This window comes from Cavia porcellus, unplaced genomic scaffold (genome assembly GCF_034190915.1).
Source record: "Cavia porcellus strain 051 isolate PalLab524CR breed Dunkin Hartley unplaced genomic scaffold, mCavPor4.1 scaffold_27, whole genome shotgun sequence".
Classification (NCBI taxonomy): Eukaryota; Metazoa; Chordata; class Mammalia; order Rodentia; family Caviidae; genus Cavia; species Cavia porcellus.
This window is the reverse complement of record NW_026947510.1, coordinates 20,060,046-20,073,604: the sequence shown is the minus strand read 5'-3', so window position 1 is coordinate 20,073,604 and position 13,559 is coordinate 20,060,046. Positions and strand designations below refer to the sequence as shown.

The following is a 13,559-nucleotide window of genomic DNA, read 5'->3' as shown; positions in this document are numbered from 1 at the left end:
AAAGGCTGTGCATCTTCTGGTTGGTGGAGGCCGCAGGTGGAACAACCTGTGGTGCGAGTGCTGTTATCAGCAAGGGGCAGAGTTGGAGTCCAGCTCCTTGCAGTATTGAGCCGAGGAGGGAGGGTGAGATTTTCAGACACAGTGGGGAAGCAGGTAGCACTCCTGTAGCTTGGACTTAGAACGGAAATTTATTTTTGCACAACTTGTTTTTTGACCTGTGGGCATTAGGCAGATGCAGTCTTCCATGAACGTAGCAGGTAGCTAGAGCTGTCTCTGCAGGCTCTGGAGAGACTTGAGATTTCCAGGGTTTCTGTGGTGTTCAGCATCTGTTCAGTCTTCTGAGCAATACAGCACTCGCCACCCACCTGGTGGTGTGGGAGAAGCAATTTGGAGATCTCTTCCACCATGCAGTCATTTGATGAGTGGCTCGGGGGAGTTTTGCCACCCAGCTAGAAACCATCTACATAACCCTCTCCAGTTGGCTAGAACTGCGACTTGAAATTGACCACATTTCACTCTTTCAAATGGAGAAGTTGCTAGGAGAATGGGCAAATTCCTTGATCAGTCCTGGTACATTGTACGTTTTGGTTGGTCAAATGTTGATAGCCTTTTTGAAGGTTCAGAAAAGAAGGGGAAGTTTAAGAGAGCAATTATGGCTAAAGAGATGGTGAGAAGGAGGGGCACAGCTTCACCCGCAAACCTGAGTTTTCCTCCCTGACATTATATTTATAGTTTTGAAATCATAAGCCACAACTAAGTTTCAGATTAGAGATGGTAAACTGGTCGGCCTATGAACCAGATAGGGTTTGCAGCAGTAGTGTTTTTGGCCTGGCTTACTTAAAATCATAATTTTTATATAAAAGTCTGAGTTTTTCCATTTCCAACTTCTTTAAAAGTATTAGATCTGGCAAGTCTAGGCCCACATTCTTTAATAATGATGTTTGGCTGGAGCTGAGAAATTTCATAGATAATGCATTTGATAAAAAATTTGAAGGCATAAAAATCTTCTGTGAAGGGCTGGGATGTAGCTTAACGGTTCAATGCTTGCCTGGCATGTGTAAGGCCTTGGGTTTCATCCCTAACACTAGGGAAACAAACAGAACAAAACTTCTGTGCCAGGAGTAGAGGTGCACATCTGTAATACTAGCACTTGAGAGACGGAGGCAAGAAGATTGCTGAGAGTTCAAGGTCAGCCTGGGCTACATAGTGGGTTCAAGCCAGCCTGAACTGCATAGCAAGACTCTGTCTCAGAAAACCAATGAAACGAACAAGGAACTCAGTCCTGTGTGATAGCGCCTCATACCTATAACCCTAACACTCTAGGAGCCTGAGGCAGGAAGATCACAAGTTAAAAGCCAACATGAGCAACTTGGCAATTTAGCGAGATCAAAATAAAAAATGCAAAGGGCTGGAGATGTAGTTCTGCGTGAAGACGCTGGGCTTAAGCCCCAGCACCACACATGTGTTGTCAAGTAGCTTGTTCCTAAAACGTAGCTCTCCAACTAAGCACTGCTAGGTTCTGCATTGCTCATCTCTCCTTCTAGAGTTGGATTCCTTGCCTTAAACCAGAAATTGAACAAAATGAGCAAAAAACATTGGCAACGTTTATTCAAGAAAGCAAAAATGAAGAGTGGGAGAAAAACTGGCTCTGTAGAGCAAGCTTGGACTGAGTTAATACAAAAAGAGGGAGAGAGCAAAGATAAAAGCACACACTTCATCTGGGAAGCACAGCCTGGTCTGTCATGGAAAGTAATGATAACACCAGCTCCTCATGCCTGTCTATTTTATGTTGTCTAAATCTGGAAACCATGAGAGCTTCTGTGAGGCGGTGCTTAAACCCCAAGTCTCAGGCTCACCTGAGGTGTAGGCCGTCCCGTGGAAACCTTGCTCAAGTTCTCAGGAGAGGTCCACATGCAGGGCTCTGGGAACTGTCCTGCGCGTGTGTGGAGGATCTTGTAGTTAATAGGTCACCCCTACTTCCTAGCTTTGAGCTAGGAAGCACACCCTCGTCTCCTATTTCACATACACATAAAAAATTCTTCCTTCTAGGCCTGTGCGTAAGTCCCCAGCTCCTTTCTTGGGGACACAGCTGGAGACAGATGTGGATGTCAGTTTCTCGGTCAGAGATATTCTGTCAAGGACTTCTCCATTTATTTGATGCTTTGCAGTTGATGATTCTTATAGATAATTGTTTTTCCCATCTTAGGAAAGGTTCATTATGTTCCTTAAAAAGCTCTAAACAGGGCTGTTGTAAGAGAAAAGCCAAAATGCAGTACTCATCAGAGGACCTCATAGCAATAATACTATTGTCTTACTTACACTGTTTTATATCACTATGAAAATGTGTGTGCTTGTGAGCAAAATATAATGATATCTACATATATGTATGAAGACAGTGTTTTGACTTACTTGATTTCTAATGCATTTATAGTTGTTCAGTAATAAAAATATAAAATCATTCATTCCATATAGAAAAGTCCCAGCTTATTTAATTTTAGCAGTGCAATCAAGATGTTGAATTAGTTCTCATTCATATTAATTGCTTTCATCAGTCAATATTGGAATTGTAAAATTTTTAATAGGTACACAAACATTTCAACTAGATGATCATGTGTGACAGTACTTTTTCTAATGTGATGCTAGGGCTTCCCACATTCTAGACAAGTGCCCCAAATATACATTAAAAAAAATTACTGAGCATCATTTGAAAACCTGGTACTGAACACTGTGCTAATAACTGAAATCAATTCTGAATAACTGATTCATGAGACAATGACCATCATAGGTTTAGTCTAGTGTGAGAAGCAGAGATGTCAAAGTGACTGCAAATATGCTAATAACATTTATCTTTTATGTGTCAAGTGCTAAGAGGGGGTTGCTTCTCCCCAGGAACAGAATAGCAAAGAAAGCTGGGAAAGAACAAAAGCTGCTCTCCATTAAAGCACCAGTAGGCTCTGTTTAAAACTCAGAGGTGGATGTGGGCAGGACCAGAGGCCTGGGTCCTTCTCAGCAGATTTGGGCCTCCAGGGCCCAAGGCCAAGTTATCCCTGTTTCACCGTCATGGTTTGAAGCCAGAAATGCTTGAAATCAAGATATTCATGGCTTTATTGAGTCATAAGCCATGAGTCAGAAACCTCATCCTTTTCCAAAGTGAACAGTTCAGTGTTTTTTAGTGTGCTCACAGCCCTGATACCTGTACCACTCTGTATGTTTAGAACATTTTCACCATCCTCAAAACAAACTTCATACCCACTGAGTGATCTTTTCCCATCCCCCTCATGTTACCCCTTGGTGAGCACCAGCCTCTGTCCTGTCTACAGATTTACCTCTCGTAGATATATCACACAAATAATATGACAATTTGACCTTTATTTCTGGTGTCTTTCACTTAGTGTGGTATTTTCAGGCTTCAGCCATGTAGCAAGATAATTCTTTTGATTTAAAGAGAAGTGCTGGTGTCCTTAAAATGTCCCATATCTGTTAGCACTATGTTCGTTAGTCTGTCTCCCCCAAGTCCAGTCCTTCGTGAAGAAAAAAATGCAAAGCAGAACCCTATCAGAGACAGCAGGTACCTTTCACAGTGAGGGATGTAGTAATGGGCTGGAAGACACAGCCAGACTAGTGAGGCCGGCTGATATAAACCACCAGGCATGCCCACCCCAGCCTCATCACATACCCCAAATGATGACAGGTATGGTCACATTGCTATTGCAATTAGGGAGAAAATGACCGGAGGAATTTTGGTCAGCAGAGGGATTGAGATACAGGGCAGGGATCAGGCCATGAGTGACCAGGTCTGGGGAGAAGGGGAAGGGATGGCTTGGGGTGATGGAGTGAGGGGACAAGGATGGCTGGATGGTACTGGGGATGGGGAAGGATGGGGCTTCAAGGCAAGAACGGTCTGGGAGATTGACAGCACAGATAAAAGAGACTCGTCCTTTTCAGTTTATCACACCAAGGAGTGACCTAGAGCTAGAACACAGTTTTTAAAACTTTAAATGAGAAATGTATGTGATACGAGCTGAGCCTAGTGACACATACCTGCCTGCAATCCCAGCACTGGGGAACCTTAGGCAAGGTGATCCCTGTGAGTTTGAGGCCAATCTCAAGTCTCTCTCTCAAACAAAAAAAAAAGTAGATTAATTTAATCTCAAGCTGTAGGTTAAAAAATTTTAAGAGACCACAAAAAGCCATTTGCTTTTGCTCCTGTTACATCTCATAAAGAAGGGGCCTTGGACAGGCACCATATTCTTTGTCTGTAACCCATCTGGCTGCCAAATGACGGCTGTCCTCTGCCTATGGGGTGTAGAGCACTCCACAGTGAAAGGCTTGCTCGGCTCCTCCCTGCTTCAGAGGTGACCATGTAAGTTTAGAAATTTTTATCTTTACTTTCTAAGCCCCAACTGAGAATGGAGTTGGATATTTAGAGATTGACCCTAACTCCATATTCCTCCTGGATCTCTCTCTATCCTATTTGGAACGTAAATGGCCTTAAAGTTGACAAACCATAGGGTATCTGATGCATGGTTCTGCTCAGGAGTTCAACAAGTGTTTTTCAATTGCTGTTACATTGTTGGTGGGAATATAAAGTAGTACAACCACCATGGAAATCAAAAAGCTGAAACTAGAAATTCCATTTGACCCAGGTATTCTCCTTATACATACATACATATATATATATATATATATATATCTTCCCAGAAGAGTTAAAGCCATCATATTAGAGTGATACATACATACTCGTTTGTCTTGGTTACTTTTCTCGTTGCTGAGACAAAGTACCTGACACCCAAAGTTAAAGGAAGAAATGTTTATCTGTCTCACAATTTATAGAGGTTTCAGTCCATAACTGGCTGGCTCCAAGGTAGAATGGCATGGCAGAGGGGCATTGCTGAAGAGAAATAGTCCATGGCCCAGCAGGCAGCTGTGAGCACATTAGCTGTCTTTCTGTCCCTCGTATTTTATGCAGGCCATGGTGCCCCAGAGAGGGTATAGCACTCACATCCTTAATCCTAGCCAGAACTATGCCAAACCAAAGAGTAGACTGATTTAGAGTCATACCCCTTGACCCCAGCTCCACATACTCTAGATCCAGCCATCTCTAAAAAGTCCCCTATGACTGCATGAGGCTTTGGGGGGACATCCAGACACAAGCTAAAACACATGTTTATAGCAACACAAATAAAAAGCTAAATCTTGGGAGCAGTTTACATGTCCATCAACAGAGGACTAGATAAAGAAAATGTGATATTTGCACACAGTTGAATACCACACTTTCATAAAGAAGGATAAACTCGACTCATTTGTGAGAAAATGGATACCCCTTGAGACCATAATGTTAAGTGAAATAAATCAGACTCACAAGCTAAAATACCACATGATTTTTCTTATATGTAGAATCAAAATATAAATATAAAGAACAAAATAAAAGACAGATAATAGGAAGTACAAAGCTAGATCTTTCTCAAATGGAAAGAGGACCAAGAGATGGAGGGTGGTAGGTAGGAGGGGGATGGAAATGAAAAAAGGAATTAAGACAGGTCATGTATGTGAACCAACTCACCAGGAGGAATGTAATCATAATGCACTGCAAGCGTGGATTAATAAAAATGAAAGGCTGCTGCATTGTTGAGGAAATGCTCAATTTAAAACATGTGAACACATTAGCCATGTTTCATACAGTTTGCTACAATTTATCCTCCTGGGTTTTTTCCTCATCCTGTGACTAGAGTACTTATGGTTTGGGTACATTTACTTTGTTCCAAGTATGGGTTCAGCAGTGTGCTGTGAAAAATGCCAAAATGTTTTCAAGTTCAGTCTAAGGAGGAAAGAGTGCTTCCTAAGAGCCAGATTGGTGTGTCCTTGAGAAGTTCACATTCCCAGCCTCCTAACCAGTGTCCCGCCTGAGTTTTGAAAGTTTGCAAGTTTCATGGTTCCAGGAATGACCTTCAGCTTTTATTCCCTGGCCCTTACTACATTGCTAGCTTTTGATGTGTACCACACAGTTGTGATTTCTGAGTTGCATTCACAGCCACTCCCTTTGGATAATTTGCATTTCAAAGAAGTTTCTGCAAAATAGAACTTGTGTTCTGCAGATCTGCAATTCGTAAATGACTGTTTAAGGAAAGTTTAGCACCAGTGGTGTAGGCTATAAGATAGTATCCAGTTGGCAGAGACATGAGCAGCCTGAGCTGATAGATCAATCCTGAATTAAAATTCCTATTGTGACTCATCTACTGCAGAACTCGGAATTCCAGAGAGCAGAATGCCCATTGCTTGCATAGCAAGGATGTCAGATGAGAACACTTCAGTCATGTGATAGATGATGACTCGTTGGCACCACAGATCCCTGCGCAGCCAAGTAAATAACACAATTAGCAAGTGTTTCTGCCAGGCCTTTTGCTCTTACACTGAGGTTTTGGCCTCTCCTCCTCACAGCTGGTTTTGATTTGGTTCCCGTGGAATATTTTTTGTTTTGTTTTGTATTTAATAACAGTCAGATATTTATGTACCGCCTCATCAAGAGCCTCCGATGACAAATATGCCTTTGGAGGCCAGTAGAAGCTGTGGGAAACCCCCGTGTCAGCACTCAGCCCTGTTTCCAGCCGAGAGAGACCAGATCGCCCTGGGAACTGACCCAGCCTGCAATGAATCCAGCTCTCTTTCCCAGAATCCTCAGCTTGCTCCCTTCCAACCTGCGCAGGCCCATCCTGGGACTGTGCCCTGCCCTGGTTTTTCCTTGTGAAACAGTCCCTCCAGACACAACCTTGGCCCTGTCTCCTAAATGAGGGGAGGAGAGACAGAAACAGCAGGCAGAAAGCCATCTACTTCTTAGGTTGCAAACCAGGACCTGGGTTTTGGAATAAAGCTTGGCAGTATCTTGTTCAGCACTCCCTTTATAAAATGGGTCCCCTTTATATGCCATCAGTCAATTGCAGGGATTTGAGATGTTTAGCTAAGCCAGCATTAGGGAAGGGTCTCATTGGAGGCGGGGTAGTGAAGTCCAAGAATGTCCCCCACCCTGCAGAAGAAGAGTCTTGGATGGCATGGTCCTCTAGGAGGCCTGCAGGAGAGAGAAAGGAGAAACCATAAACACCAAAGGCCAAGGAAAGATAGCAAATGTTAGGATCAAAACGTGGAGACTGGTAGCCCTTCACTTCCAGCCTAGATTCTGCTGGAGTTCTTGCTAATGACCTTGGCTGAAGTCAGAACTTTAGTGTTCTGTACGGCAGTTTCTCCACTAAATCTAGAAAGCTAAGCTACATGTGAAATCCTTTGTAGCCTAAAATCATCAGATAGAACCTAAAAAGAAAAAAAATGCTCAAATTTTTTTATCAAAATGTTTAAAATGTATCAAGGTAATCATCTTTTATACATTATTGTCCTCTGGTATCTGTTTTATCTGGCTGCCGTGGCCAGAAACATTTTGGACACCTTCTGAGACTGGATTCTACTTTGAGCCTTAAGCGAAGGTTTCCCATGCTTTGTATTGATTATTGTGTAGTGATACTGTATACACAAAGGCACCATGATCGATACAGCCTGTAGTTTAGCTCAGTCTTCAGATTTGATGCCCAGGTCTTTCGGCTTCTTCATAAACTCAGATCCACACTGGCCATACAAGGTGTAATCAAAATATATGGCAACTGTTTAAATTTTTAAAATTTATTACTTTTAAAATTTAAAATTTATTATTTTTAAAATTAAGACATTACCACAAATGCCTTCACTTTGAACAAACATCACACTGTTCTTGCCACTTTCTCAAACAGTTCTGAAGTCCTCTTTTATGAAACTCTTTACCAGTTGTGACAAGAACTACTGTGACTGCCGCTGCTGAGTGCCATCCAACAGAATGGCAGGCTTATAAAAATATGGTGTTCCACATGCACATCTTCACCAGGGGTGACACTGTGATTTCTGGCTCTTCCCCAAAGTCAAAATGACCATCAAAGGTCAGTGATTCAAATCGATTCAGGACATCGAGGCAGCCAAGAGAGCACAACTAAAGGCACTCAGGAAAGAGGACTTCCAGAACTGCTCAGGAAGGTGGCAAGGACAATGAGATAAATGTGTTTGAAGTGAGGGGGATTAATGACAATGTATCTTTTACTGTAATAAGTTTTAAATTTAAACATTGGACATACGTTTCAATCACAGCTCCCATTCATGGTTGATAAAAATGCTGCTCTCGGGGCTGGGGATTTAGCTCAGTGACATAAGCGCCTGCCTTGCAAGCAGGTGGTCGTGAGTTCAATCCCCAGTACCGATTAAAAAAAAAAAATGCTGCTCTCTCCAGCTCCTCCGTGTAGCTTGTGAAGGTGAGCCCCAACACTCTCTTATTTTGAGTAATGGCAGCATCCTTAGAAAGTTGAAGGCTTAGTTGTCTGAAGGGTCTGGGAGGAAATGAGTGGCTGCTCACAGGCAAGGGTTTCTGTTGGAAGCAGTGACATCTGTAGCCTTGATGATGATGGTCACATAGCTGTGAGTGTCCCAGAACTATGAATAGTTGCCATCATGGTGACCTGACTGGCAGTGCGCTTTACATATTCAGGTGTTGAAAAGCAAACGAGGGGCATCTGGTCCTCAGCACTCAGTTGGGGTGCTTCCTTCTCCTCCTGTTGTTTCTCTGGCTTCTCTCTGCCTGTGGTGGTGGTTTTCTACCTGTGACCAGCCATCACAGGATATTAGCCCATTGCTGGGAAACATGAATTTTCTGTGGATTATGACACCAGTCTCTTGTGATTTTGTTGTACTTCAGCTTCCAGAGCATTCAACTCTGCTCAGCCCGTATAATCCTTTCTTACCCTGTGGCTGACCGTTGCATACCCGGGGCAAGCCAGCAGGGTCACTGCCCAACCACCTCCCTTGGGTACTTTTTGTGACGGGACAGGAAGTCGAGATGTCAGCTGTAGCCACAGAGGGTAGGATTCCAGGAAGATGAGAGCACTTTGTCACCTACTTTTGTAAATTGAAGCAAGCATCTTAAAGATCAAAATCCCAGCCTGGGTCTCATTTTTAACACAGAATCCACCCCCTCCAAGATTTTTTAATTTCAGAATTCTCAAAAAAAAAGTCTTAACCTAAAGGTGGATGAATACCTGTGTTCCTTCTACCCAGATTCAAGAGGTATCTTTTACTGTATGTGGTTTATTGCTGTCTCACTCACCCACTTGCTGGTTCACATCTGCATTTCCTCTCCCGCAGGAAGGTTTGGAAGCATGTTTTATATATAGGGGCATCTCCACCTCCAAACCTCATCAGAACCAGCTGTGAACACACTTGTTCTGTGTACACAGAGCATCATTATATGAGACAATCTGCTAATTCCATCATGCTACAGAAAATTATGGCCATGCCCAAATTCCCTCAATAAAGCACAGGATTTTAAGCCTTTGTTTTTTCATCAGCTTGGTACCTTTGTATTTGCAGAGCCTTTTATGATATTTAAGCACCAGTCCTTTGGTGTATGTAAACTCTACTGTGTCTTTCACTGCCCTGGATGCCCTGTCCTCCTCCTTACCAAGGTCCTGGTGCTCATGCAGGCTGCTTCCCTGTGACATCTTTCTCAGGCGACCTCCTGGGCCTGCTGGTCTGACTGGCCAGAGCAGTAGTTCCATCCTCCCTGGGATTCTCCTGTTCCTGAAGCTTTTAGAGTCCTGTGAAGGCCATTTTCAGTATTTCATAAAGCCCAACATACATACCCACCCACGCTCATTTTGAGAGTTGAATCCAGGGCTTCAAGAGCTACATCCCTAGCCTATTTTATTTTGAAATAAGAGTCTTGCTGAATCACTGAGTTGCCTAGGCTTGAACTTCTGATCCTCCTGCCTCAGCCTCCCAGAGTGGTAGTATTACAAGCATGTACCACCATGCATGGCTCAGATGTATTTCAACCTGAAGAGTTCGCTGACCAGAGAAACAAGTCTCATTGAATAAGCGCACTCTCATCTCTAAAAGGAATGGAACACCGATTTGCCTGGCCTGGTCAGAAGCTTTGATGGGCAGTGTGTGTGCCTTTGCATAATGAAAACAGTAAGACCAAGGGATGGATCACATTGGACTGGAGGAGTTTTTCAAGAGCAAGTTTGAATGAGAATGTCAAGACCAAAAGGAATCTTGGGGGTTGGAAAGCAGAGCCCGTGGCCAGGGCATGGCCTGGCCGACTTCCTGCCGCATGTGGCTAAGCAGGGCTCCCCTGAGATGCTCTTGCAGTTACCCAGGACCTGTTTTTTTGAGGGGCTGTATTTTCACAGCTGACCCTTCTCACTTGCAAGCCTAACAGCTGCAATGTGTTGAATTTGGGGGGTTTCCATGCTTTGAGACTATAAAATTAAATCGATTTGTGGTTCTCAGTTAGCTGTAAGCAGACAGGAAGGGAATGTGAAATCTCCCAAGGTGTTTATGTTTTAAAATGAAATATTCTTGATGTTTTGTCACAGCTTCTAGCAGCCAGCAAATACTTGCTGACTCTTTTCCAAGTGAACAGTGGTATGGGAACCACAGTGGATCAGACCAGGCATCCTGGGGTGACCAGTGTGGGTGTGGGGACAGTGCAAAGGTGTTTTGGTCACCTCTGCAGGGCTGGGGAGGGCCCAGCAAGGGAGGTTAGGCCAGAGGTGGCTCAGGGTGATCCCTGCAAATGCTAGAGAGGAGAAAAGAGATGGGTTCCAGTAGGTGTGATTCTTTGATGCCCAGTACTGAGAATGTAGAGCAACACAGGTAACACCTGTGGACTCCAGCGCTCCTCATTATCGAGGAGGAGGGTTGCAATGAGTTCCAAGCCAGCCTGAACTACTAAAGACCCTGTCTCAGAAAACAAAAACGAGAAGAAGTCAGCTCAGCTATTACCTTGGTACGGTCCACAGTTTTATGTCCATGGGGCAGATGCACATATGGAGCAGATGTGGCCCACTTTACAGATAAGGTTGTCAGGAATCAGAAGGCAAGTGATGTGTTGACTGCACTTCACCCTACTTAGTGCTCAGTCATTACCTGGTCATGAGATATTCAACATACTCCATAAAGCTGGGGGGCAGAGAGGGTGCTGCGGGCAGGGTGACCAGATGTGTCCTGCTTTAGGGAGCAGCTCTGTAACCCCATGAGCGTGGGCCTTCCCAGCAGTCCTTTCACTGTTGTCTGCCCTTACTTCCTTAGAGTTGCACTCTTGGGGAACCTGGTTCCTTCCTCGGTGTTATCCTGAGCCGCACTTGACTTTCTCACTCTTTAAAGTGGCTTCTCATAACATCTGTGGGCTTGAAATTTTCCCCCACTGATGACCTTGCAGTTCCATCTCCAGACTTATATTGGGAAAAGGGCAGGCAGCACACAACTTCCTGTCTGGCCTTTCCTTTTCCCTAAGTTGGGAAAAGAAATGAAGAGCTGGCCACCACTTGCTTCTGTTCAGCAGTCTGGTGAAAAAAGAAAAGTCAGCGTTAAACTAGAAGCATCTGCATCTTATTGTTGCAGGGCAAAACTATGGACTTTCTAACTGCGCGTAGGTGGGGAGCTGTGGGTGTTGGCTCTGCTTTTTGTTTGTTTGATTTGGTGCTGGGGAAGGAACCCAGGCCTCACCCACACTAAGCGTGTGCCCTACGCCTGAGCTAAACTCGAGCCCCTTATTTTCTTTTAATTTGCTGCTAATTGAAAGTATTTGTGTGTATTTTATCTTATTCCCCCTTGGAAGAGTCTGAACCTAAGTCTGCCTAGAATTTTATTAAAAAGAAAGAAACTTGGCTTCATAAGATTTTAAAAAAATACTTCATTTTCATAAAACATACGCAAAACACTTGCGTTGTTCAGCTTAACTTCAACTGTATGCATCTGATGTTTTAGAGCTCAGAACCAGAACCATGCTTTTAGAGATACAGTCTCTATCTGAATACTTATTAATTTATATTCTGTTCCTCCTCCTTCCCCCTTTCCTTTCTTTCTCTCTCCCTTTTTTTGTGTGTATGTGTGTTTTTGTTTTGAGGCAGGGTCTTACTATGTAGTGTAGGCTGCCCTTGAACTCACTTAGGTAGCCCAGGCTGGCCCCAACTTCATGGCAATCCTCCTCCTCAGCCTGCCATGTGCTAGGATTATAGGTGAGCGGCACCATGCCCAGCTACCCCTTTCCTTTCTTTGAACAATGACCCATGGACATAAAACTGTGGACCGTACCAAGGTAATAGCTGAGCTGACTTCTTCTCGTTTTTGTTTTCTGAGACAGGGTCTTTAGTAATTCAGGCTGGCTTGGAACTCATTGCAACCCTCCTGCCTCGACCCCGTGGATGCTGGGATTACAGATGTGCACCGCTATGATCCTGTCTTCTCCCAGCAGTGTGGACCTCTGGGGAGACAGACAATTTGGGTCTGGAAAGAAAGGATGTCCTTCCAGTCCTGTCATGAGCTATACCACTTCCTGTCCCTCGGTCCGCCTGGGAGCTGGGCTCACACTGCCCTACAGAGGCGATGGCACAGTGTGCTCTGCAATCCTTAGAAGCATAATTCAGAGCCTAGTTCTTGTAAAATAAATGCACGAATGCACAGCTCTTGTCAATTTTAAATGAAAATGTTCATTTTTTTTTAACTTTAAGCAAGCCCTAGTCAACAAAATGGTAGTTCATATTAAGAGACTAGAAGAGTATCAGAGATCAGCAACAGGTGGTTTTGTTGTGGAAAAACCTATTAAAAAAAACCTGTCTGATTTCAGCTTGGATATGTGAATACAAATTATCTTTTAAAAAAACTCATAAACTTTGTAACATGAAACAATGGCAACTGCTTGATTAAATGATTTGATTTTTTTTTTAAAGAAAATATTTTTGTCTGTCTTGTAATTAGCTTCCCAGGAGCTCAGTGGCTGGCACATAGCCTTTTCTTTGGCATGGCTTCGTGTGTCCCCACAGGAGACTGGCCTCGAAATCAGTGGGTTCTTGGGTCCTTCTGATGCAGAAACCAAGGAGCTGGAGATCCACCCACTTGCTCTGCTCTGGGCCAGTGTCATCCCACCTCTGTTTTCCTCTGTTTTCAGCTCTGTCCCTCTTCTTGTTGGAGCCTGTTTCTGCTTGGTGCCAGGGTCTGTTCGGTGCCCTTCTCATCATGACTTAAGCCACTGCCTCTTTGCTTGTACCAAGGTATAAATAGGCTATAAAAGCTCTGATCAGACTGCATCATGCACGCTGAAGGTGGTTTGTGTTATTACTGTGGAGCAAAGGAATAACATGACACAAAGAACACTTCCTGAAAACTTAAATAACAATGATCCCTTTTGCTTTTTTCTTTTAATAATTTTCAAAAGATCTATAACACATGCACACACAGAGAGAGCATGAAACACTAGGTGTCATGTGATGACTGTGGAATGTAAACCACCCAGGTCGAAAGATACCTTGTCACCCTTCCCTGTCTTGGGTTTTTCTCCCAGGGCATGACCCTGGTGGTAATTGCCCAGAAGACTCCTGTGATGGTCCTTTCCCTGCCTTTCTTCACGTCTTCTGTTGGCTGCAAGGATCACTAAATAGCATAATGCCATTTACCAGCTCGGAGCTGTCACGCTGCACCTGGCCTCTGCTCAG

At 43.8% G+C, this 13,559-nt stretch overlaps 1 protein-coding gene across 12 annotated transcripts in view; it reads left to right on the top strand.

The window, feature by feature from the left end:
- Positions 1-13,559, top strand: part of Atg7 (autophagy related 7) — a 298,368-nt gene that overhangs the window by 211,936 nt on the left and 72,873 nt on the right. For 2 of the 12 annotated variants that reach the window (XM_063237999.1, XM_023561922.2), the window contains one exon: positions 12,212-12,801. The exons of the other annotated variants lie outside the window; for them this stretch is intronic. Coding sequence is in view for 1 of the 2 variants with exons in the window: in XM_023561922.2 (XP_023417690.1) it covers positions 12,212-12,220 (9 nt within the window). In the remaining variant the exon portion in view is untranslated. Of the gene's footprint in view, positions 1-12,211; positions 12,802-13,559 lie in introns of those variants that run through there. 12 annotated transcript variants of the gene reach the window in all.